Below are 26,616 nucleotides of genomic sequence, written 5' to 3'. Positions count from 1 at the left end.
AGACAGGGGTGTTGGAATCAAATCTGTCAACATTTTTACCCTTTCAGCCAATTATAGAGAAGTCATCTCTGAATGCCTCTTCACCTAAGACGCCTGAAAAGCCTGCAAAATATTGGCTCTCACAGCTTATCTGTCCTATTTTGATTTACAAAAGCACAGGTGTTAACACTAGGTTCTTATAACAGTGTCTGTACATGTAAAACTGTGCATCAAAACAGTTATAAAGATTTCTGTGAAGCCATTAGGAAACAAAGTGAGATGCAAGGCCCTGGAATGTACAAGAGAAAAAAACACTTTATAACACCATAGGCAGGAATTCAAAAATCAACAACTAGCAGACCCCATCAGACAGAAAGCATATTTTTGTGTTCAAGGTCTGTAAAGAAACCCCTAGACTGTGAAGAATACGTTACAGGAAACTTCTGCCCCCACAGCTATATACCTCATTTTATCTCCTACTCTTTTCAAAACTGGCACAAACCACCCTGCAAACAGCTTTCCAACTGCATCAGAGAACCTCCAAATAAACCTGGAAGTTCCAGACAAATACAGCTTTGTCTGTTCAATTCACCATGCTCCATTTACAGATTTTGAAAACCTGCTAACAAGGATAAGGAATTCCTTGTGAGCTCCTTTGAATGTTTAGGTTTTAGTTTGGATTTGGCAGGTGGCTTTCATCTGTGCAAGGATTCCCCAGGAATTTTGCCACTGGGAATGACTGAAGAGACATCTCCCTTCTGCTCACAGCCCTTCTCCCGCCAGGAAACACAAGTTATGTGATTCTGGGAGTTCATGCTGCCTCTTCAGCAGCCTGCAAGAGGAGCTAGTCTGCAGCACTCTGGCCTGAAAGAGCTGTGTCTCATGACACTTTCAGCTACTGAGCACCAAGGAAATAGTTGGGAGGAAAAGGCCCAGCTGATGAACGGAATACAATAAAACCCAGTTCCTTGTCAATTACCCACCAAGCAATCTACAGAAAGCATCAAACTGCAGCTTTTGATCTTTAAACTGTTAGCAAGAACAAGAAACTTCACTGACAAAAATTGGTCTGTTAAAATAAAGTTCTAAAAGTGCTAAATGAACAGAATTTCTGTTCAAAGTCCTCTTCATTAACAGTTATTGCATATTTCACTGCAGGGAAAAAATAAGCAAGTCCTTTTGAAAGCTGAATGCTAATTTTAAAGCAATCAAAAATGCATAGATGTTTTAAATTAAAAGAAATGGCTTTCTAACATCTTGACTCTTTCAATAGAAGCAGATGGTTTATATTGCTTTACTGCTTAATTAAACATTTTATATATTCTGTAAAATGGTATTTGATGGCACCCTTTCCAACTGGCTTTCTAAATTTAAATTACAAAGTAATTTTATGTATGTACCATATTAATCAGATAATTAAATAAAATATTCATATCTAATACCAGCTTACTGACCTAGCTTCTATCTTCTAACACATATGAAAAATCTAGCTGTCCACTGCATTCCTATTTCTTCTTGACGGTAACACTAACTTTTTCCATAATTCTACTGGTTTCCTTTATTTTAAATAGTCCTAATTTAAAAGCCAATATTTTAGACTTTTCCTTTTTATTTCCTTTACAAAATCAGGATAAATAAGATGAAATATTTTATGAAATATTAAAACAAACACCAAACAAGATACAGGTTTGGATACTGCTGTAAAAGCTAGACGTGACTACTGATGAGTGTGAGAGGTTTGAGATAATGAAGAAGGCTTAATGAACTCAGAAAGCATTTCATAAAAGACAAAAAGGTATGTTGTCCCCAAGTTCCCCAGGGGAAAACAAAATCAGGTTACACAGCTCCACAAAGCCACAATCAGACAGTTAGCAGAAAAAGGAGGGATCAACAGAAAAAAAATTGTGCCTAGTGAGAAAAGTTCTCAAAATCCTTACGAAGTACAAATTTGATGTGGTAGTTCCAGCAAAAGGAAGGGTTTCACAATTATTATGTATAGCTCCTGGCATGACTTTATAGAGCTGATTCGAAACAAACAGTAGAAGGCAGAAATAGACAAAACCACAATACAGTCACTGAGCCAGGGGTTTTTTTTTAACTCACTACCAAAGGCAACCTTAGACTAGAAAGGACTTCAGTCTGTTCTCCGGGTTTATGGATCAAAGAGGAGAGAAAAGGTAACAGTACGTGCACAAATGGCCCTGCTTACTTACACTGCGGCAGGGTCCTTACATAAGCAGGTGACAAATGCCTATCACAAAGTGCAGCGTGAGTTAAGTGACTTGTGAGTCATGTGGAGTCATTTGGGACACGAGTCATTATTCCCTTCATGAAAACCAAAGGCTCTGGGACTAGGGCACACTGCACATCTTAAGCTACAGCAGCTTTTCCTGGTGCTTCCTGGCCCCTTGTTCACCACACTGGAGCTCAGAACTCCACTTCAAGTCCCTCCTGCTCCCCTTGAGCCAAGGCCACACCACTGAGCAGGGGAGAAAACCAAAACATTCACAGATATTCCTTAATCGATGAAACGCTGCTATGTAACAGCACAGTTCTTTATGTATGACCAGCACAGTGTACAAAGAGAAGCAACCCATCTAGACATGCAGACACATAATTTCATAAAAATCAGCAGCTGCAAAAAAAAAACACACACACACAAAAAACCCCAAACAAACCCCAACAACAACACAACAACGAAACAACAAAAACCAGAAGTATTTCATTAAATCAGAACATCAACTTGAAAAAAAATTCAACAATATGATAAACCTAGGATAGTTAGGTGGTAAAATGATCAGAATCTTCAAGACTATATAAAAGCATTCGCTCACCATCTCTTTTAATGCTCAAATCAGCCATTCAAATACATTGACAAAATGAACAGCAGAGTAACTCATAAAACTTAGCACCATTAGGAATTCAAGCAAACTAATTTTTCAGGTACACTACACTAGAGCATATCTTTGTATTTGTTGATTCAATAGGTTTTTTCCCAAAAATATTTCACAACAGAAATTTATTCAGTAGCTGAAACTAAGGAGCAAGTACAAAATTAATTCCCTTTCAACAATGAGCCTTGGGTACTTCTATGTTACTTTAATATTGTCAGAAGCAAAAGTAGTCAGAACTTATGATCAATTCCACCTACACAAACGAGAGGAAGGGAGTGAATAAAGACGTTGGACATAATTTCAAACAAAGCAAGTGCATAGAGGAGCAGGCGGTAAGAAACACTCAATTGTAGGCATTGCAATATAATCCTGAATTATCTTTGGAACAGAAAATATGTGCAAAGACTTCTTGCAACGTATATGTATTTTATAACCTGCTTTTTAGGCTCAGCTCATTAAACAACGTACTTCTTTTTCTCCACAAACGGTGAAAACTGTTTAGTGCTTAAACTATTAAGTATTTAATGGTGCTTAGCCCTATGTGAACTTTTAAAATAATTCCCCCGCAACCCCCAGAACACACCGCCGCTGGCTCTAAGTCCCTAGAGGCTCTTCGGGCGGGGCGTGCGCTCAGGGCGCGGATGGGGCAAGAGCCTGCGGCAACCGCCCCTGCCCAGCCCCGCCGCCCGCAGCGCTCCCCTCCGCGCCCGCCGGGGCTCCCCGGGCCCGCGGTGCCGGCAGCAGCCGGGGCGGACCCGGCGAGGAAGGGGCGGGCCGGGGCCGGGCCAGCGTGCCCGGAGGGAGCGGTCGGGAGGAGCCGAGCCCCCCGGCCGAGGCGGGCGCGGCGCCACGTCAGCCCCGGAGCCGCCCCGCCCGCCGCCGGCCCAGAGCCGGATCCCGGATCCCGCCGCCCTTCCGCCGGCGCCGGGGAAGGCGCAGCCATCCCAGCCTGCTCCGCGCCCGGCCCGCTCGCACCGCCGGCTCCCGCAGCCCCGAACCCGGCGCCGGCCCCGCTCCCGCGGCCGGGAGGGCAGAGCGCGGCGGCCGCCCCGCCCCGGTGCCTCCCCAGCCCTCTCGCCGCAGCCCGGCCCCAGCTCCAGCCCCGGCCCCGCAGAGCTCCGACCTGCACGCTCCGGGCGGCAGCGGCGGCTCCCGGCGCGGGGCTCGCCCCCCGGCTTTGTCCGTGAGGGGCGTCCGCAGCCTCCTTGGCGGGCAGCCCCCGCCCCGGGGCGGCGGCCGGCTCAGCGGCACCGGCCCTTCCCGCGGAATGAGCCCCGGCAGGGCTGCTGAAGGTAGGTATGAACCCTCCTACACCCGCCTTTTCTAATGCCGTACAGGTGTGGGGCTGTTAGTGCCATCCAGTGCAGCTGTGCATGATTACCCCCATTAAGGTAACAGTTCAGAGATACTCTACCACTTGTGTGGTTTCCAGAAAGAAGATAATTAGCCATCCAGAAACTTAAATGTTCACGTGCAATCCGCACAGGCTGATGTTGGGGTGTGTTACTAACCTGTGTTTATTGAAGAGGTAGTGTTTAATTGTTTTTTCTTCTGTCATTTTCCAGGGTGTCTCTTTAGCAAGACTTGTGACATGAAGTAGAACAGGCGTTTTGAAGATCTCTGCCATAATTGCAGCTGTATCTCTGAATGTTGGCACATTTACTGGAGACTCTTCCCAAAGTCTGTTTGAATCAGAGCCTGTGAAATTTCCAAAAGCTTCATAATGGAGTTTTTAGCATCCAAAGGAGATTATGTGAGATATTTCAAAAGGTCTTTATTGCTACTTTTAGTATGTGTAATAGTTCTTGTATGCACTGATCAAGACTACTATAGTTTACTTGGAGTATCCAAAGAAGCAAGTAGTAGAGAAATACGACAAGCATTCAAAAAGCTGGCATTAAAGTTGCACCCTGATAAAAATCAGGTAAGTTACCTTTTTAACATGTCAAAGGTGTTGACTTAATGAATCTTAGTGTTTAAACAAAAAGCAGTTTTACTTTATCAAAAACGTCTCTCTGTGAACCACCTGATAATATAGTTTGACTCAGATTTTCTGCAGAGAAAATTTACAAAAAATGATAGAGTTGAATTTGGGCTGTGTTAAATTGCAGTAGTGAAAAGAGTCAAGATTCTCTAATTCTCACTTATATTTTTGTAACTAGAAGGAGACTTATTTGTGTACTGTATTACCTTGTTGGTAAGCTGTTGAGTTTTCTTCTTTCCATTTAGTTTTGGGGGACTTGCTGTTTCCCTGCCCTGAAGTCTCCTCTAAACATCAAATAAGAGCAGCCTGTTCTGAGACATCAGTCTCCAAGTACCAAACGGGACAAAACAGACATCCTGGAACTGCCAATGGATAATGGTGGAGGTTACTCTGGACTAACTGGAGAGAGACGATTGGAATGGCTTAGTCTGTGCTGCTGTATTTCTGAAATACAAAGAAATCACTTTTAAACATCATCAGTTTCTCCTTGAAATGACGTGAAATAAGCAGAAATTCACAGGAAATAAAAGGGTTTAGAACTTTGTATGTACAACTGCACGGAGTCCCAAAAGACAGCAGTATTTCATATCAGCTCAGGGCCTGCCTTCACTGACTACATTGGAGCCTCTGACAGCTCAGTGAGAAAGCCAAATGTCAGCAAAGTTAGGAATGCCAACTTGTAGCTATGAAATGAAAGTTTTGTTTTCTCTGTTGGTACTTTCAAAATGATGGCCTTTGGGGTCAGATTCTGTTGTTTCTGAGCATGCAGATACTACTAAAGATTTTTCAACAGGTTATTTTCAACCTTAGCAATGATATATAGAAGATGAGCCCATTAGACAAATTGCATAATGGTAATTAATTTCCTATGTATCTAGCTAAAACAAAAATCTTAAGAAAATGTCTTTTGAATGAAACATGTTAGCAGAAGTTAAAAGAGCAGGACTGTGTGGCACATTTTGCACACCACTGTTATACTGCACCTGTCATATCCCAAGCTTGAATTCAAAATGTGTCTGCAGATTTTTCACCATTCTGACTCCCAAGCTACCTAGAGCAAAAATGCTTTTTAAATAAAAGAAGTAGGGATTCTAGGGGAGTGGAAAAGATTATGGAGGAAATGATATGTCTTCATTCTTCAGTATTTATTTAAATTCCACTGAAAAGAGAGTTGAAAAAAGAGGGTTCACTGAAGAATGTTACAGCCTCCAACCAGTTCACTTTGTATTTCAATTGTACTTAGTGAGGATGGAAGACATAAGAAGAGAGACCTGGTTTGGGAGAGGAAAACTTTGCTGTAGTTTGGTTTGAGATCACAATGCAATGTCTGCTTCCATCACAACTGACATCCTTAGCAGGCATATAAAAATATTTCCAAAGATAATTTTCTCAGCACTGTATGCACTATATGGTTTATTGATTAATTACTAATTATAGTTTTCCTTACACAGAATGATCCAAATGCACATGACAATTTTTTGAAAATAAATAGAGCATATGAAGTACTTAAAGATGAAGATCTACGGAAGAAGTATGATAAATATGGGGAGAAGGGTCTCGAAGACCAGCAGCAGGGAGGTCGGTACGAGAGCTGGAACTTCTATCGCTATGATTTTGGTAAGTTTTGATGTGTGTTTGTGACTTGCTTAAAACAGTCAAAGGAAATGTCATATTCAGATCTATATCAGAGCTTTTTGCATGTTTCTTATGTGCCCTCTCCAGATTTCTGTCTGCTCTGTAGCTATCACTTTCTCTCTGCTGGCCCAGTATTTTATTTACCTTGTTAATGGCTACCCAAAGGTGCAATCTATTTACCTGGCCTTTTGTTCCTGCTGCTTGCCTTTTTATAGGTCATCTAACTTCTTGTTTATTCTTTTTAAAGTGCAGAGAGTTTTTTCACTTAAATGTCGGTGTTAATATTTCATCAGGATTCTTTTTAACTTTTTAATGCAGGAAGACCTTCTTTGTTTAGTATCCTTCAGGGGGATTTTGAGAGGAAATTTTTGCACTGTCAAGGCTATTTGATATGCAGTTATGCAATTAGACATCAGTAAAGAGGTAGCAGAAACTGAAAAAAAAATAACAGAGTCATACCTAAAATGATCTTGAGACAAGTTGCTTAATGTTTGTCTCAACAAATTTTAGGTAGTTGTAGGGAAAGGTTGCAATTAATGATTCTCAGAGCTGCTGTAACAGGAGTAAACTACAACAGGGAACTGAGGAACATAGTTGGATTGGGATGAAATGAACAGCTGAAGCGAACCTCTGCCTTGGCAACGATTTTTTTCTAGTGTTGTTTGATTTAACATGTCCCAATCTCTAAGAAATTAATGTCTGTGCAGATTGAAATTGAATAAACCAGTGGCACAAGTATCACAGGAAAATATAGAAATTAGCCTAAAACATCTTCAGATTTAAATTTTATCTCCCTGAAGTTTCACTGCTTGATTGAGAAACAGTATCCTGAAATGTCTATTAATCAGTGATTTAGGAAGCATCTATTTTTGTATTTTATATGTGTGTGTACCTATATGCAAGCATAGCTTTATATATATTTATATGTATGGGTGAACATATGTACTCTATTATGTGAGATATAAATGGAAAGTGATATGAAAAGTACCTTGTCACCTGTAGATATTAATTTCTCTCATTATTTATTTGCATTTGATCCTTGTGTACTTCAGGTGAAATGACATCTCACCATGTTAGGTACTGTAAAAATCTGCAACCACAGTAGCATAATAAAATGCTCTTTATTAGTATTTTTGGTACTCTGCACTGCCTTTCTTGTGTAGTTGAAGTAGTGGAGTGTTTTGTAGTGATGCCCTAGGTAGGACTGGTTAGCTTTGTCTTCCTTAACTTCCTTACCCAATTCATTCCACTGCATTCACACACATACTTTGTTAGTGGAAAAGCCTGTGGCTGGAAACACCTTTGTGGTCTAAATGTTTAGGTAACCAGAGGCTGAGAAAGTGTGGAAACTTCTGGTCGTTATATAAAGCTCTCAGTGAAAGCTGAGACTTCTTGAATTTTAATCTGACAGCTGGATGATGTTATTTCTAGCATCATTTCTCTTGCCATAACAGCAGTAGTTCTGCTGGCTTCATGGTTGGTTGCTAAATTATCAAAAGAATGTTCTGATAGTGGCTGTGGTAGCAAGAGAGTGAGTGAGCAAGCAAGAGGTTAAATAAGGATAGCATTTTTGTAAAACCTCTTTGCCAGTTTAGTATTTCAACTTAAATCTACTGTCTTCTGTTGTGCATAAGATGATTGGTTGTTTTAAAGGTGGAAAAATAAAAGAAAATTGTTGATTTTTTAACAGGTATTTATGACGATGATCCCGAAATTATAACATTGGATAGAGGAGAATTTGGTAAGTTTTTTAAATAAATGGCTGTTTGACAACATGACAACCCAAAGTACAATTTTTACATATTGAGCTGCGTCTTAGTAGGCTTTTCTTACCTGTCTTTACAAACACATGTTGGAAAATCATCTTCACATGAGAAAACAAACAATAAAAAAACCCTTAATGCTTCCTGTTAAACACTAGTTGGCAAATCAATCAATATCAATATACAGCTTACATTAAGTTTTAGAGCTATTTTGTGAGGTCTGTAAAAGGAAATTATTTGAATTAAAATTTTGTTACTCCTAATTCATTGTTGCTGTTTCTGTTGTATAAAAATGCACTTGACAAAACTTTTCTAATATAATTTTTGTCTGTGAAATCCAGTCACTTGTGTGTAGTTCAAAACCAGAAGGTGATACCAGATACTAATAGCACAGCTAAGGAGAACAAGGTGTGGAAAGAGAACAGTTTCTATGTGAATATTGTCCAGGTTTTTTTTCTTTTAAAATTACAACTAAGTTGTTTGTAACTAAGAGAGGCTAGAGTAAAAAATACTGGATTTTGTATAATTTTTCATCTGCATATTGAGTATGGTTTCCTGTGTGCAAAATTGGACCTACGTGCTGAATTTGTCTTGTAAACTGTTGTAAGAGCAGACCCTCATGATTTCCCTGAGACCACAGGCTTTCTTTGGTTAATCTATTTGCAGGGTCAACATATTCCTTCGTTGTCTTTTTTGTGAGGATATTTTAATACAGTCAAATAAAGGTTACAAAATCCACTACATGAAAATTGGACAGGCTGAAAGCCAAGTAATTAAAGCTGATAACTGCTCTTTGTGTATATTTTGTTGCTGTTGTTTGCTTTCATAAGCAAGATCATTTATGTTTCCCTTGACTTTTCTAGTAATTACATTAACTTGGATTTTTAAATTACATTAGACATGATTTCTTCATAAAAATACTGCCAGGTGAGACTCACTAAATACATAAAGTAATATAAGGAAATGGAAAATTCTAGTGGGTAAAAATCTTTTAGACCTTGTATTTTGTAACTAGACTTACGCTATCGCACATTTCAGCTAGAATATTCTGCAGACAGAACTTTTTTTCTTAATTAATAGAACAGATACTAAAAGTCAGAGTGCTGATACCTTCTGAGATAGGATTTTCATGCACCTGCCTACAACAGTATGTTCATAAGAGTTACTGTTAATGTGCCTGACATTAAGTACTTAATACCGCTTTTGGGGAATATAGTATAGCAAAAACGTACATCCTAGATGTTACTACATTGCACGTGTGCATGATTTAATTACAATTTTCTTCTCTCCACCTAGATGCTGCTGTTAACTCAGGAGAACTGTGGTTTGTGAATTTTTATTCTCCTCGCTGCTCCCACTGCCATGATTTAGCACCTACGGTACGTAAACCAATTAAATGAACTCTGGTTTTAATAGCACAAAACTTAATGAAGTAGATTTTTACACTGAAGCTGAAACCAGAGACAACAATTCAAAATTCCAGAAATAAAGCATGAGTTCATTATATCTTTATAGGCAAATAGTCTCTTTTTAAATTTTTTTTTAGTGGAGAGAATTTGCTAAGGAGCTGGATGGAGTGATACGCATTGGAGCTGTGAACTGTGGAGATAACAGAATGCTGTGTCGAATTAAAGGCATTAACAGTTACCCCAGTCTGTACATTTTCAAAACTGGAATGGTGAGTGATAAGACTTCAAGTGTTTTTAGAATGAAATCTGGAGACGTGTTTCTTTAGTACTTGTTCAGTCATAGAGTTTCTTTATAAAGATCTTGCTCTATAGTATGTTACTTCCTTTAATAATAAATACAACTTTTTCTTTACCTGGGTCAAATTATTTTACAAAGTTAACGTCAAAAAAAAGTATTTGTTAATACATATAATTTATATTTTATATATAAATAAATTTGAAATAAATGCTAATATATTTTTACAAGGGTTTTTCTGAATAATTTTTCTGTGCAACATATCACTTCTGATTGGGAAGCTACTGTCAGCAGTGGTGCTGTAGCAAACAAGTCTCCTTGAGCAGTTTCTCTTATAGTGCTGTAAAGGACTTTTCAAGTACAAAGCATAGTCTGTGGTTTTGAGTCTTAAAGAATATGACCATATGCCTAAAGAAACTTGGAAATTCCTTCTGCAAGATTCCCTCCATGCTACCTGCATGATGTGTGTCACTCTTTATAGCTGCTTGCTAAGTCGTGGTGCTGGGGTGGTGTATAAAGTGCACTCGAATAGATGGGTACATTTTGACAATGGTAAGTTTTAAGAAGTTGAATGCTAAATGGAGTGATATAAGCAATTTTTATTTAAACAGAAATACAATCATTGGGAGTTGGTGTTTCTAAGACTAAATTATCCTCATGTTGCAGCATTTGGAAAGAAATCACATTACAAAATTTAAATAAAGGTTAAATTTCAAATATTCAGATAGGAGAGGGAGAGAACAGTTAGGGTGGTAGTGGGGGTTGGTCCTGCAGTTGCTTAAGTACTCTTAGAAGAACACAGTAGGTTTTGGGTGGGGTTATTTGCCTTTTTTTCTTTCTTAATTTTATAAACTTTACTTTTTGTCTTCTATAGCAACCAGTGAAATATTACGGAGACAGGTCAAAAGAGAGCTTAAAGAACTTTGCCATGCAGTATGTTACAAGCACAGTCACTGAGTTATGGGCAGGTAATGTTCATGTGTTTAGTTTGGGGGGCTGTTGTTGACATTGTTTTTACTATATAAAATAGGGCAGAAACTATGCATATGACTGAATCTGTCAACTATTGCTAAGTCTTCTTTTTGAGAATAAACACAGTTCATATTTGTAATTTGCTAATACAAATAGAAAATCTTGTTTCATGGCCATGTTTAACTAGTCGCAAACTGATGCAAATTGTTTCATTCTTAGGAAATTTTGTAAATGCTATTGAAACTTCATTTGCATCTGGTGTTGGTTGGCTGATCACCTTCTGTGCTGAACGTGGGGGTAGGTATATTAAATACTTTTTAAATAATGTGACAAAAAAAGGACTTCTGTTGCTAACAGCATAATCCCTTTTGCTGCTAAAAAACATCTTAGGTTGCCACAGTGACCTCTGATTTAAGCTCTCTGTTAAAAGCAGTTTGACAAAAGGACATTATTGGAAATATTATGTTATTGTGCTTCTGTAATGTCCTGTGAGTCATTCAAGCAGCACTGGAGTGTAACCCATCAGGAGGGGAAGTGGCAGAAAAGGTTTCTCCTTCAGTTTCCAGCTCAGGTGACAGCTACTGCTGAGGTACATGCCAGCTTCTTATCATAGCTGAGCAGCAGAAAGGCTGTGTCTCCCCCTTAAACCACCAATATTAAAAATTAGCTGAATTAGTTAGTTAATAAGTTAGGTTTGCACACAGTAATTGCCTCTTACCATTGGTTTCACATCAGAGTCGTTTTTTGTAGCTGTTTGTGCCTGGCTTTCTTAGGATCAGTACTGGATACAATATAGGAGAAAGTTCCCTTGGTTAGCTGGTGGAGCTAAGTAAATGCACTACACCTTGGACAAATAAAAACTTCTCAGCCTTATAAAGAGACCTTTGTTCTGAGAACTGAATAGCCAGAGCCTCAGTCTTGGATTTACATTTGTAAATAGCTTGATTTCAACTTGCAGCCCTTTTGTTATTAAGTTTTCAACTTTGCTTTAGTTAAGGAGAAGTTGATGCATCTTATTTTTAAAAAAAAATCTGCATCCAAAGGCAGCCATTCAAAGCATATGCTATATTTATAATAGTGAATTATTATTTGTATCACAGAAAATTTATATTTCTGTTGAAACATCATCCCAAGACTCTATGTAGATACTTAGATTATTTTTTTTAAACAGTGATTAACAAATTTTAAAGGTCAGTCTTTACAGTAAAGAAAATAGTAAAATTGTTTAAATGAGGATTCTGTGTTGATGAAGCAAGAGAATGTTATTTTTGGGGGTTTTTTAAGTTAGAGTAGACAATCATTAAATGCTGATTATTAGATATGAAAATTCCAGGAATACTGGATGAACAGCCAGGAAGCATGCCATTAGAAATGGTCATGTTTTTTGGGAGGAAAGGGGAAATTCTAAGCAAGAGTAGATTTAGTGCATTAATAAGGTGAAGTTTTATGTTTGTAAATAAAAATTTTTTGTTTCACAGATTGCTTGAGTTACCAAACCCGCCTTAAGCTAGCTGGGATGTTGGTAAGCAGTGTTTCACTTTAAAAGCATTACATGTTATATTTAAAATAAAATAACAGAAGTGAAAGCATCAAATTGTAACTAAAACTTTCACTGAGTTTAGTAGAACCAAGATAACACCTGTTAACTTTTAGAAGAATTCAGTACTTTGCCCAAGCAGCTTTTGAAATACCTAATTTTTTAAGAATTTTATAAAATAAAATTAATATTACATAATAAATTACAGTGTTGTTTCTTTTTATTTTTTAAGTGTTACAAATAATTGCCTGTGTTGGGATTTTCAAAAGCATTTCTGTACCTGGAATTTAGAAATACTTTTCTTTGGATTTGTTTTGTGTTGTTTCTTTCCTAATTACAGGAAGGTCTTGTTAATGTGGGCTGGATGGACTGTGGTACCCAGGGTGAGCTTTGTGATAACTTAGATGTCTCATCTAGTACTACTGCATACTTCCCACCTGGAGCCACCATAAATAACAAAGAGAAAGGAGGTGTTTTGGTATGACTTGTCTTTCATTATCTATTTAGATAAACAAAGTGATAACCATGCTAAAGGAATGTATAGATAATTTCCAGACTGATGATACACAACTGAAAAGATGCTGTTTTCTTTTCTCTTCTAAGCTGGTATGCTCTGCATGAGTTCATGTCCCTGTGCCCGCTCAGGCAGTGATCCTGGAGGTGATTCCAGTTTGCTGGGAGAGTGAGCAGCAGCCTGTGACTCTGCCTGGCCACCTCCCCAGGAGGCTCCCGAGCAGCTCTGGGAGCTCAGGGCTGGAAGTGCTCTGTGACTGCCCCAAAAGCTGATTCTAACCCTGCTGTCCTGGCAAGCCTGGGAGTCTCTTCTCCCGAGTAAAAACTGACAGGACAAGAGGAAATGGTCTCAAGCAAGGGAGGTTTAGATTGAATATTAGCAAATTTTTCTTTAGCAGAGGGTTTGTGAGGCACTGGAAGTGCCCTGAGGGACGTGGTTCAGTCAGTATCCCCGGGGTATTTAAAAGACAGGTATGGACATTGCACTTGGGGACGTGGTTTAGAGTAGTGAACTTGGCAGCTGCTTACAGCTTGGACTCAAGTGATCTTAAAGGGCTTTTCCTAAATTGTACTATGGTCTTTGATGTGCCCCTGATTTTTTATTCCAGAAATAATATGCAGCAGGTATCACAAGTTTGAGAAATGCTACCCTGACATGTGTGATAAAAGTACTCCTACAGTGTCTGTCAGTACAAATTTTACTGCTCAGTTCTATTCTAAAATTGCAACCTACATTTGTGTGGTAGTTTTAACTTCCCTAATTAATGGGAGACATTTCTGTTTGAAGCACGACTTGTTCCTTTATTGTCACTACTGTTACCTTTATTTTTAAAAGGAGGAAAATAAATTGCAACCTACCTACTTTGAACCTTTTAACTTACCAACTCAGTTACTGATTCATATTACTTCCAAAATTGTACAAGTTAAGGAAACCTAAATATCTCTACAGTGCAGTTATGGAATGCTGTAAAACTAAATTGGAAATCTTGTAAACTTGATTGTTGGGTTTGGTGTGAAATTTGAATTTCACACTCTTTGGTCACTGTCTTGACAAAATACAATTTCTTGAGTTGAATATTGTAGGCAAGTGAGTTAAAAGCAGTATTCTGAGAGTGATGTTTGTGGAATTACATGTATGAAAAAGAAGTTGATCAAATAAAATATTATTAACTGCATTCTCCATTTGATTGAAGGGAACAAATCAGAATAAATTCTCTGACACTTTGAGTACTAATCAGGTTGATGTTTGTAATTCCTTGTAATAAAGACAGTTAATTCTCTATCCTAGTTTCTTAACTCCTTGGATGCCAGAGAAATATATCAGGAAGTAATGCAGCATCTACCAGACTTTGAAATCATCTCTGCAGCATCACTGGAGGTAATATTTTAAAAATATGCTAAGAGTTCTTCAAATAATATATTTTTATTGTTATTTTCTACATTTTTCAAATACTGTTGACACAACAACTTAGCATTTCACTGAATATTACTTCTTTTTATCTCTACCCAAAATTATTTAACATTGTTTGTCTACATTCACTTCTGTTGTTTAGCAAAATAACAAAAGTAAGGGAAGAGATTTCATAGGAATGTAAGAAATCACAGAAATTGCCATTGCAACTCTCTCTGCAACTGCAATTTTCTAGTAATTTTTTGAATCAACTACATTGTAGAAAATTTTGGTTTAAGTGTGTTTTGTTTGGGAATTTAGCAAAGAAAAAATACTTGTTTATCCATGATAATTGGTGTATGAACTGAAATTGAGTCTTAAATGTAGCTCGTGTGTTGGAGGAAAAACAAAAGTAAACCTCTTTCCACACTGGTAGTCGCACATAGCAGCATAATTTACAACAGGAAATGCACACAGAAGCAACAACATTAGAGTGCAGCTTGTAGCCAGCTTGCTGTCAGATTTTTTCCACTTCCTTGATTATGATGCAGTAAAAGGAAGTTAGTGGAAGGACTGCATGAAAGAACTTGTTTAGTGGAGGTCTTTTGGATATGAATAACTGGACATTTGCCTTTATAAAGCACAAAAGAATTTTGCACGTTGGTGTGGTTGGGATTAATTTTTTGTGGTGTTGTTGGTTTGTTTTTCCCTGTGGTTTAAAGGACCGTCTGGCTCATCACCGGTGGCTGCTTTTCTTCCAGTTTGGGGAGAGGGACAAATCAAATGTGCAGGAGTTCAAGAAACTTAAATTTTTACTGAAAGATGAGCATATTCAGGTAAGAGTGCTCTCATCTAATGTTAAATGCTGTTTACATTCCAAGAACAAATCATGGTTTTCATTGTTATTAGCTTTTACCCCACATGACACCTCTGGTACTGGAAGAGAAATACTATCATATAGCAGATCTGCAGTAAAGTTTTTTATTTAAAGAAATCACTTACATTTCCTGTATGTTTTTAATAATGGAAAAGTATAGAGAGATGATATTTTAAATCTGCTTTGTTTTTGGAAATGTTGCTGCAGATCCTGTTCTGTTAATAATTATAAATTAGCATTCCAACATCAAATTTATGTATGTGGAACTATATTTTAATTATTCAGAAAACCCTGTGATCATGTTGATTATTTTCTTAATAAAAAGAAACCAAGTTCAAACTTTGCACTAAAGGCCTACAGATTGTATTAATCTATGAAGTATGTATTTTTTTTTAATTGTTGCTTTGACTAGAAGATTTTAATGTTACATTTATTTTAGGTGTCTTCTAACTTCCTTGCTGTTGTATTTGGAGGGAGGGAAAAGATAATTCTTTAAGTTTTTATTTCTTATTTTGGCCTTTAAATTAAAAATTAGCAAGCAACCTAATATAGGTATGCTGGTAGTTTTCCTTGAACATCAATGTTTAAGATCTCCGTTTTTTATTAAAAAGGCTATCAGTTTCCCATATTTTTACCTTTGTTTTCTAACTCTTACTTCCTTTCAAAATATGTTAATTGATATAAATTAGGCTGTTTTAATTAAAATGACATTGTCTGTTAAATATAGGTTGGGAAGTTTGACTGTCTTTCCTCACCAACCATCTGCAACAAACTGTATGTTTATCAGCCTTGTTTAGCAGTCTTCAAAGGAAAAGGCACTGGAGATTATGAAATTCATCATGGTAAGGGAAACTTTGGCAAGTTTAAATCATGACCTAATCCCTTTGAGATGACAAAATCTTTGGCAAACCACTTTTTTTCTTCCCAAAGAACAGTTTTGTAGCTTTAATATTTGCTATCTTTCTTCTGGCCATGATGTAGCCTTACACAACCTATTTATAATTTCCTTTGGTTTTCTTTTTTCTATTTTTCCTGGGTAGGCAGTCATGAGATGCTGAGGGATCTAGTTTGTCTTTGCAGTCTGTTTCAACATCATTTGCATAATGACATACAAATGAAATCTCTGAAGCTGATCAGGACAGCTTCTGCTTTGGGTAGGATAACTAAAGAATGTTGTAAGGCACACCCTTCAGAGAGGCCCAACATGCTGGTTACACAGTTTAGCCAGTTTGACAAACTTGGATTTGGTTTCATGTATCACTGCACTAATTCCATGCTTTGTTAACTTCTGTCCAAGATATTGAGACTTTTACTTCTTACCTTCATTTCTAACATCACAGTTTCCTTTCAGGAAAGGTTGGAACTATGTTACTATTTACTGCTGAAAGGATTCAGTGATGCTGGTTGAAGAAGAAATGAGCCTAAAGCCAAACTGTAGCTTGCAGGAACAGGTGTAGCTTCATCCAGAACGTGGCACAAAGCAGTTATGCAGTGAAGTTCCCATTTTTCAGCCTCTGAGGTATTAGAAACAGCCTGCTAGGATTAAGCCAGAACCTCAGTACTGTTATAAAACAGGAAAAGTGAAAAGTTTTTCACTATTTAGAAAATATTAGGCTTACCAAGGGGAAAGGATGATCCCATACATCTAATAATTGGTATATAAGGAAGAGCCTTCTATACTTCCTCTATATACGTTGCTGCAGAGAGGGCAGGAAGAGGTCACAGCCATGCAGCATTTTTATAATGGTGTGGATTGCAGTGGAAGAGAAGTACATTGGAGTTCAGTGCATTTTTTTCTGAATGGTTTGGTTTACTATTTAGAAAATAGATGGCATGTAGAACATTTACCAATAGCCATCTCACTCCAGTCTTTATGGGAAAGTAATCCTCAAAAGAATCTGGCTTTTTTATATGCTGTGTTGAAGGGCTTCAACAGTTTAAAATCTAAGAACAGTAATAAATCTTGGTAAGTCATTGTGCAGTGACTTCAGATTTGATTAACCTGAAGTTCTTATTCTCAGACAAACTCATTTCTGCTGACAAATACGTATACAAAGGTTATGAAGAGACTGGATCTTTGCCCACTGGAGCTGTGTGAGCAGTAATTTCAGTTACACCTAAATAGCTGTGATTTATCAATATAATTTATTTTGCTTGAAGTTTTTACCTTGTCAGTCCCTTTGCCAAGTCAAATGTATCTAGAATTGTACTTTTTAATTCCAACACAAGTAAGATGATAAAATGACCAATAATCCTGTCACAAAAATGTCATCATTTTGTTTGACAAAAATATGTTTTTTCTTGGATAAAGTATTTATTTGACTAATATTGAGTAACTGGCTAGTTTAATACTTAGCCACATATCAACTATAGTATGTCCTGCCTGTGTAGGTTTGGACAGTTTAACATTGTCCTCCTAAGGAAAAGCAACATAATTTTATGCTACATTTACTTAAGCAGGCTGGGTTTAAAGATTAGACAAGGGACTCCTATTTCTTTCAAAGAGTTTTTTAATTACACCTCTCATAGGTAAAAATTGAATTTCCTTTCTACATTGTTTTTTGAAGGAAAGAAGATCTTATATGACATTGTTGCATTTGCCAAAGAAAGTGTGAATTCCCATGTCATCACACTGGGACCTCAGAATTTTCCTGACAAAGATAAGGAACCATGGCTTGTGGACTTCTTTGCACCGGTAAATATTGGATATCTATATATTCCTTCTTCTAAAATCTGTTCTGTAATTATGTAACAAGGTACTAAGGAGTAGCTAGAAAGTGCCCTTCAGCATCATGAGAAGGTGTTCTAATTCCTCATTCCCTGGCAGCTGTAGTTTCTAACTGGGTTTTGTGTTCAGTGCACTCTGTTGTCAAAACAGCAGATGATTAATCTCAGATACTCTCCTGAGAGCTACTTGTGGGAAAAGCAATTGCACTTACTTGCATTTTGTCTTCTAGTGGTGTCCTCCTTGTCGAGCTTTGTTACCAGAGCTGAGAAAAGCATCTAAACATCTTTATGGTCAGCTTAAATTTGGGACACTGGACTGTACTGTCCATGAAGGCCTTTGCAACATGGTAAGCTGCAGGAACTAAAAATAAAGAAATACAAATATAATCTTTTCGAACAATATCGTTTTCTTTGAATTGGGGGTAGGAGGATATGGGCAGACAATGTTTGTCCTTTAACATTACTTTCCTAAAGGGCAGTAAATTAAACAGGCACTTGTATCGTATTTTTTTTAAAGAAGCAAACTATATAAACACTATAGATAATGTATTAATGCAGAATACAAGTCAGATTTTATTCTAATTTCATAGTGCTACTGGAAGACTTCAGAAGTCTCAGAATTTAATAATTCTGGGGGCTGGGGTTAATGTCTGAAAATGCATGGAAAATGAGCAAAAAAGTTTTATTTAGATGTGTTTACCCACTGAGGAATTCAAATTATGGGAACTGGCTGTGTTCAATGGTAAACAATAGTTATTCATACAGTCCAAACATTCCATCTGAGGACTGGGAATAGTTTTAAAGCTAAGGCTTAGGAGGCCCATGGATTAATTGCTGTGTTTGTGGAGCATGGCAGAAGAATTACTGGCTGTTTTTTAAATTGAGAACACAGTATGCCATCTCTGAATACAACTGGCACCTTCTCTGTACTGATTTGTTATGATGTCAGATTCTCACCTGCCTGTAAGCCTGAGCACTTGTACTGTACAAACTGAACAGATGAGCAGCTTGAGCCACCAATACCAGGGACAGTTAGAGGCAAGTCCAAGAGCCTTAATCATTCTGTGGAATTTGTTATTGTTTGTTTTATCAGCATAACATTCGAGCTTACCCAACAACAGTTGTGTTCAATCAGTCTGATGTTCATGAGTATGAAGGACACCACTCAGCTGAGCAAATCTTGGAGTTTATAGAGGTATGTAAATGATAATGTTGGTTGCAGTCTTCTTCTATGCAGTTCATACACAAATACATTCTTCAGTTGGAAGATTCTAAGATTTTTTTTCTTTTAATTGGACAAGGAAAATAAAAAGTGAAAAAACTTCAGGCAAGAAAAGTGATCCAGCAACTGTCAGTCAGAGACTTGACAACTAGTGGATTCATTCCCCTACTCTGTCACATAATTTATTTGAGAACATTAGCAAATAAAGAAAGATCCCTTCCAATCTGCAAAATAATGATAATTATTTCTATCTTATTGAGAGAATAAAGGAATTAATATTACAATACTTCCAACTTTTAAGGTGGAAATGCTTCACATACACACCTTGATATAGGAAGGGGTTCACATTTTTGTCAAGTAGATTGCTGCTGTCCACATTTTTCAGCTGTCCTTGAACTTTCTTAACTGCAAATTACTGGTATTGATCACTGTTGATACTAGAGTTCTGGCACAAAATTTGGCTCCAGCATTCAGGTTCACTCCTATATTCACAGGCTATTTTTCACTTTTTGAAGGGACATTTCTCTCCAGGTAGCTCAGAAAAAGCAGCTTCAAGAACACACATGCAGAAATAGGTAGGGATTAGTCTTTCAGTTGGCATTCAGAGGCCCATAGTGCACTATATGTATTCCAGCTTAAATAGCATGGCTGAGTTTTGTAACACCTGTTGCTGCTAGATAAGTTGGATTTCCTGGTTTTTACCTTCTTTTATTGTGAAAAGGCAGAAAACCTCCCTTTTGGACCCTGGGTGTACTTTTTTGATAGTTTTTCTCAACAACTTAGGCTTTTAAAAAATAGACTTTTGGGTTGAAGGAATGTCTTTTAGTGCTTCTATGCCTTTCAGTGGTGTGGAGTCTTCCCTGACAGAGCAGCAAGCCAATTTCACAGAACATTCTCGAAATTTGGCACTTTTATACATGATGGCCCTAGATAGGGGATACACTGTGCAACAATGAGTCATGTCTATGAGCTATCTTTATTTAGGATCTTAGGAATCCATCAGTGGTGTCCCTAACACCAGAGACATTTGCTGAATTGGTTCAGAGAAGAAAGCGAGAGGAGATCTGGATGGTGGACTTCTACGCTCCATGGTGTGGACCTTGTCAGGCCTTAATGCCAGAATGGAAGAAAATGGCCAGGGTAAATCACATTCAAACACTTTTCTGCTTTTGTTCCTCTTCTGGGCAATTGTTGAGATGGCACAACTGCTTTCTTAAGAGAATTGTCAGCTGAGAAAATATAGAGTCTAATACTGCCACCAAAACAGGCAATTCCTACCTGACAGTTTTGTATTGTTCCAAATACAAAGTTTTTATTCAGCTTTTTAAAAGCTTCAATACACTGATACTGTATTCCAGTTTTTCATGTTGGTTACAAGTGTGTAAGGTCATGGTAGCATTCTCTCATTTCCAGAAGTAATATTATTCTACTGACAACCATTCCTGGAGGTGTTCACAGGAATTTGAACTAGAAAATTTTGGGGGGAAAAAGAAGGGCTTTGGAAACAAGCCTGTGACTTTGAGACATTTAGAACTCTACTACGAATTATAGCCAGGATTTTCTATCCTGTTGGAATGTCTGTGAAGCATTAGTAGCTCTGTAGGACACATTCAGTAATCATCAGCTTCCCTGCCCATGCTGGGTAGTTTGGGCCTTTGCAGCAAATAGAGTGTGTTCAGGACAGGCCCACTGTGACACTGCTGGCACATCTGCTCTGCACCAGCCTTGGCACAGTTCCTGAGCTGTCATGGGGCACACAGGACCAGGGCATTCTTTGCACTAATTAATCCCACTCCTGAGTACCTTTGAGGTAAGGGAGGTGCCTCGTGAGCCCTGTGCATGCAGCTTATAGTAAATGTGTGCATGATGGGAGTGCATCTGGGTGGCTGGCTCTAGTACCAGTGATCTGTTTACAGGGAAGAGAAAAGCCTTGTTATAATCTTGGTTTGTTTTGCTGAGATTTTTTCCCCCAACTAAGAATTATTACTGAAATTGTAGCAGTATTGGTTAACATATTTGATGGTAGGTTTTCTTCTTTCTTTTTCAGATGTTAAATGGATTAATCAGTGTAGGCAGTGTGGATTGTCAAAAATATTACTCTTTCTGTCACCAAGAAAGTGTTCGGGGCTATCCTGAAATCAGAGTCTTTCCTCAAAAATCAAACACAGCTCATCAGTATTAGTAAGTACATTGCTTCAGTTTGGGAAACATTCCACGCTGTGAAACAAGACAAATACACCTCTTCTGTTGTCTAGAAGAGGTTTATCACAGCTATTAAAATAGGCTGCTAGGATATTACTGTACTGGATACCATTTGCTTTGTTACTTCAAACTAGAGATTTTATTTTGCCTTTTCATTTCAGTAATTTGAAATTACACAGGAATCTTAGTTTTTATTTCTTCTTTTTCTTGTCTTGGTCTTCTAGTCCTTAATTTTACAGGTTTTAATTTTATCTGTGAGACTTTTCATTTATTCAGATTTGAAAGCAGGGTAGAAATGTATCCTAAAACATATGCATTTACATTCTTTATTTGATTATCACCACTCTTCAGAGTAAGTTGTTTGTAAGGTTTTTTTCTCAGAATAATTCAAACTACTGTGCAACTGGCTTTTTGTTTTTTTTTCTTTTACATTTGTATAGTAGCTACAATGGGTGGCACAGAGATGCCTATTCACTCAGAGGCTGGGCATTGGGGTAAGTTACTGCACTCAACTTTGTTCACAAGCTGCTTGCTAGGATAAATTAATATTTAAATACTGTGTAAATCAAGAACTAGAAACACTTGGGTATATGTATTACTTAATTTAAGATGTTCAAGTTTATACATCTTTTAACTTACTGCTTTTAAAATTTGGAGAAATAGCATACTCTTTGCTGTCTACCCATCTCCTGCAGACCATATTTTGTTTACCACATTTAAGAAGTTATTCTCCTATAGTTCAAAGTGTGAAATAGGGATTTCCAGACTACAAATGTTCCTAATTTCAGAAGCTTTTCTGAAATGCAATTTGCTATTGTTTAAAGTTTTGAATGTATTTTGATTGTTATTCTTCCTTAACACAGGTATTTGCCACAGGTGTCTGTAGATCTCACCCCTCAGAGTTTCACAGAAAAAGTTCTGAATGGAAAAGATCATTGGGTCATTGATTTCTATGCTCCTTGGTGTGGACCTTGCCAAAATTTTGCTCCTGAATTTGAGATGCTTGCAAGGGTATGCTTTTAAATATACTGGCAGCTTGTTATAATTGTAATGGTTAAAATCTTACTCATCAGCACTTTGTTTCTTAGCAGTCATCCAAAACCCACAATACTTCCACGAGCCTCCTACTCAGGGAGTTTGCACACTTCTGGGTCCCACTAGACAGCGGGTGTTGTCTTCCACAGACAGACACACAGGGACCCTCTTTGGAAACAGATTTCAGCTTTTGATGGAGTGGCCTTTGGAGCTGTGGTGTGCTTTTCTGCTTTGCCCTGAATTCAAGTACAAGTTCTCTCTGAATACATAGAGAGACACCTGGTACAAGGCTGACAGTCTGGGAAGCAAGCAAGCAACTACTCTGAAATATTTCAAAGATTTCAGCAACAATTTTCTTTTTAGCCACACTGCTGGCTTATTCCACTTATTTGGTTTTACTCACCCATGGAAGCTTGTCGATTGTTTCTAATAAACATTTCTTTTCAGGCCGTTAAAGGAAAAGTAAAAGCTGGAAAAGTAGACTGTCAAGCATATGGTCACACCTGTCAGACTGCTGATATCAGAGCCTATCCGACTGTTAAGTTTTACCCCTACCAAGGAACAAAGGTAAAGGAACTAAAGAGAATACTTCTATAACACATTAAAGTGAATTGTTTATATATTACCGTGTCTCCAAATAATCAGTTTCAGTAATACTTAAAATAGTAGGACAGTGATACAATAATAATAAATTGCAAATTAGTAGAACTAAATAGAATTCTAATAATAATTAAAATGTGGGCTTAATCAGAACTAGGGTTTAATTTGCAAGGTCTTGGGTGACAAAATGTTTTTCAACTCTGACCAAATCCATCACAAACTACCCTAAAGTAGATGGTCTCTCTCTAAATGAAATACGGACAACTTCCTTTTGGCTAATGAGAAGTATAATTAAATGTTGTTACTATATTGAAAGATCAATTTTGACATCAAATGGTGTTTGATGGTTTGTAAGACAGATAATTAATGAAAAATAGATGGTTGTGTTGTCTCAAAAACAAACCTTATCAAACTATTTCAATTATCAGTGGGACTCTCAGATCATCATTTCCTACTAACAGAGTAATAGTATAAATTAAAAATACAAAAAGTATTCAGATAGTTATAGGGATTGCCTTTATTTTTGTAACACTAATAAATTTCAGAAACATTATAGTGACTTTTTTAATGTATCAATGCTGAAGAAAAAGTATTCACTGGTTTCTGATAGAGAATTGGCTTAACATACTTTCCTTTTTTTAACTGAATTTATAATGGGAACTTCTAGAAATCTTTCATGGCACAATCTCACCAAATTCTATGAGATTTTCTGTGGTGAAGTGTAAAGATATTCTAGGTCTTCAAAGTAGCCACCCACAGCAACAGATTTCACATAGATTACAAAGTGGCAGACTTGTAATAGCTGTCTAGCTTAAACACTCACCTCAATAAATGTGAGCAAATTGTAACTATTTCAGGTTTCTATAATAATCAGGACAAAATTAGTGTTGTTCTGAAAACTAGCAGCTAAGAGTGGTTCTTAGTACCATGCAAATTAGTATTGTTTAAACAGTGACAAAAATATATCCATGAATCATAAATCAAGCTACCATGGCCATTGTATTCTGCCGTTTTTTTTCTTGAATTTTGTCTGAAAATTGTGTAACATATTACCCATGCTCTATTTTTGTTTTCTTTTAAGAAAAGTGTTCTTGGGGAATACATAGACAGCAGAGATGCAAAAGGTATAGCTGACCTTTTGAATGAAAAATTAGAAGCAATGGAAAAGAAAGAAAAAAGAAAAAAATCTAGAAATAAGGTAAGAACACTTACTGTGGAGCCTTGGCAAAAGACTTGCTATAAATAATAACTACTTAAAATGATGTTAGTATTTGCTCTTTATCCATAGAATTAAATGCAAATTACAGAGGCAAGATTGGGTAAACTTAAGATATTAACACACAGCTGCTTAAGAAATATTTTTCCAATTGAAAAATTATTGCTGCTGAAATTGTAAAATCATATGAAAAAATATTTTTGTTTGTAGTTTCAGAGAAACTCCATTGTTTATTTTCTTGTCACTAGGATGAACTCTAACTGGTACTGAAGGTAGATACAATTCAAAATATTCTGAAGCTGTGAAGATAGAAGACACCACAAGGAAAATATAAGGATAGTTACATTGGTGACAGGACACATGAAAACAAGTTTGAGTTCACAGGCATACACAACTGTATGAGTTCTGTTAAACTGTGGGGAGATGAAAACATTTTGGTTTTGGTGGAGGCAATGTTTCTGCATGTCCCTCATCTGATATACCAGCTACCTTCTTCCTGGCCAAACACTGGAGTTGACCAGAAATGTGGACTCTATCACTTTTGCCTACCCATTTACTAGTTCCTTATATTTTTTTCTGTCTCTTCTCAAATGCTTTTTGAATGTGGCACTCAGCCTGTGGCTGAATATGCACTCGAAGCACTCTGCAATGCAGAACACAATGACAGATTGTCTATTTGACAGACAAACAGTTGGACCTGATGATTATTCTGCTTTGGGGTTGCATTATTGTCTAGTCAATGGCTAAGGAATAAAATCAAGAACTGGTAGGAGGATATGTTTATTGAATTAAATTGCTCTTGCTCTCGAGTGGATTACTCTGTTGTGGCAGTGTTGATGCTACCTGGATGAACAGAACTTTGAAGAGCTTTAGTTCCTTGGTTTGGTTTTGGGATTGTGTTTATTCTTTTTTTAAGTAAGAAAGAAAAAATAAAATAATTCAAATGTGGTATTAACTTTCAAAGTTTAAATTATGCAATAGATGCATCTGGTTAAGTCATTAGATCATCACTTTTATCATTGTCGTTTTAAATATGAATGTATTCTGTGGACATAGTTAACCTCTTTTGGCATTACCACTTTCCCTTTCCCTGCAGACATATTTTTAGGTGGGGTTTTTTTTTGTTTGTTTTTATATAATCTTCAGGCAAGCAGGAGAGCAAGTGCCTTCTTTAATTTAATAATGAACACTGTACATTGCAATGTCTCCTCATACGTCTTACTAGAATTCCTGCTCTAAAGGGTAATATTTTTCAGAGCTTCTCCATAGACAATAAAAATTACAGCAGATGACAAAATGTCTGCAAACAACTGTTTCATGATTTCAATAAAATGCTCCCTAGCTCTTGACAGATGGAATTTCCTCCCTTCTCTCTACGTATTTAGACCTAGCATGACTGGTCAGTGTATTATGAGTATTACAAATTTGTAAATACATTGTTATTGACAAGTAACTTATTTCATGAAGAAGGCAGCAAGAAATGAAGAGATACAAGTAACTGAGACATTCAGCTGTTTTTCCTCTATTCTCAGGGTTGCCTGAATTGATTTTTCATTTTTGCAGCGTATTATTCTAAGAATGAAGAGACTATTGCATCTATTTTTTAATAAAGTAGATCTTCCTACATCCAAATTTAACTTCAAATTCAATCACAGTTAAAAATTAAAATTTTAAAACAAACTGTTTTGGTCAGTTTTTGCATATCACTGTAACTGTACTTCCTGCCTTCTACGCCCTTCTTGGAGAATGAGGTGTAGGAAAAGTTTTGAAACATATTTAGGCTGTGGGGAAGAGGCTTTAGTTTAAATATCAATAAAGTTCATTTTTAAAATGTAATTCTGTATCAAGGCATTCTCTTTGTATCCAGATTTCTAAATTTATGAGAGACCAAATGGATGTGTATGGGTGGGGGAAAATAAATTTCCAAATTAGATAATGCAAGTTTCTAAGATTTTCCACGTTTTCATGGATTTTTTTATAAAAATACTTAAAATGTTTCATTATTTAAAGTTTTCAACAGGAATGCACAAGAACTTACTTGACATCTGAAAACAGTGATGTTCCAATCCCCAATACTTCCAACCTTGGTCTTCTCTCTCTCTGCTAGAATTCAATACTAATTTTATATTCCCATATAAGAAAAGCCACCACAATTTTGATAATAAACACCTAAAGGTAAATCATCAACATGATACAAAGTACTTATCCCTAACACTGAACAGACTCCTCCTTTTACTGCCAACTTTCTAGGATCTAACAGACTTCTCTAGCTGCCAACAGACAGTTAGTGGAGCAAAAAAGAAGAAAGTTTCCCAAATTAATGTATATGATAGCTGTATTCTGCAGAGTATTTCTTTACTAAGACC

General features: G+C 37.1%; 1 protein-coding gene across 1 annotated transcript; it reads left to right on the top strand.

Annotated features, from left to right (window-relative positions):
• Nucleotides 1–3,803: 3,803 nt before the first annotated feature.
• Nucleotides 3,804–26,081, top strand: DNAJC10 (DnaJ heat shock protein family (Hsp40) member C10). The gene is made up of 23 exons (XM_059475594.1): nucleotides 3,804–4,165; nucleotides 4,439–4,797; nucleotides 6,309–6,474; nucleotides 8,183–8,233; nucleotides 9,552–9,634; nucleotides 9,802–9,933; nucleotides 10,834–10,927; nucleotides 11,151–11,228; nucleotides 12,410–12,453; nucleotides 12,809–12,946; nucleotides 14,270–14,359; nucleotides 15,094–15,207; nucleotides 15,976–16,090; nucleotides 17,816–17,943; nucleotides 18,206–18,322; nucleotides 19,069–19,170; nucleotides 20,182–20,337; nucleotides 21,245–21,378; nucleotides 21,840–21,893; nucleotides 22,263–22,410; nucleotides 22,882–23,001; nucleotides 24,116–24,232; nucleotides 24,499–26,081. Exons 2-23 carry the CDS (start codon nucleotides 4,597–4,599, stop codon nucleotides 24,508–24,510), a joined length of 2,394 nt encoding a protein of 797 aa, XP_059331577.1. The 5' UTR covers nucleotides 3,804–4,165; nucleotides 4,439–4,596; the 3' UTR covers nucleotides 24,511–26,081.
• Nucleotides 26,082–26,616: the final 535 nt, after the last annotated feature.

This window comes from Ammospiza nelsoni, chromosome 7, assembly GCF_027579445.1.
Source record: "Ammospiza nelsoni isolate bAmmNel1 chromosome 7, bAmmNel1.pri, whole genome shotgun sequence".
Lineage (NCBI taxonomy): Eukaryota > Metazoa > Chordata > Aves > Passeriformes > Passerellidae > Ammospiza > Ammospiza nelsoni.
Note: the sequence above shows the minus strand (reverse complement) of the source record. Positions and strands in the feature narration are given on the sequence as shown.

Bases quoted from the DNA above. Each gene is read 5' to 3' on its own strand.
- DNAJC10 (XM_059475594.1), top strand. From the start codon at position 4,597: ATGGAGTTTTTAGCATCCAAAGGAGATTATGTGAGATATTTCAAAAGG. The intron at 8,234-9,551 runs GTAAGTTTTTTA...CTCTCCACCTAG, and splicing joins ATTGGATAGAGGAGAATTTG to ATGCTGCTGTTAACTCAGGA. The intron at 19,171-20,181 runs GTATGTAAATGA...ATCTTTATTTAG, and splicing joins AAATCTTGGAGTTTATAGAG to GATCTTAGGAATCCATCAGT.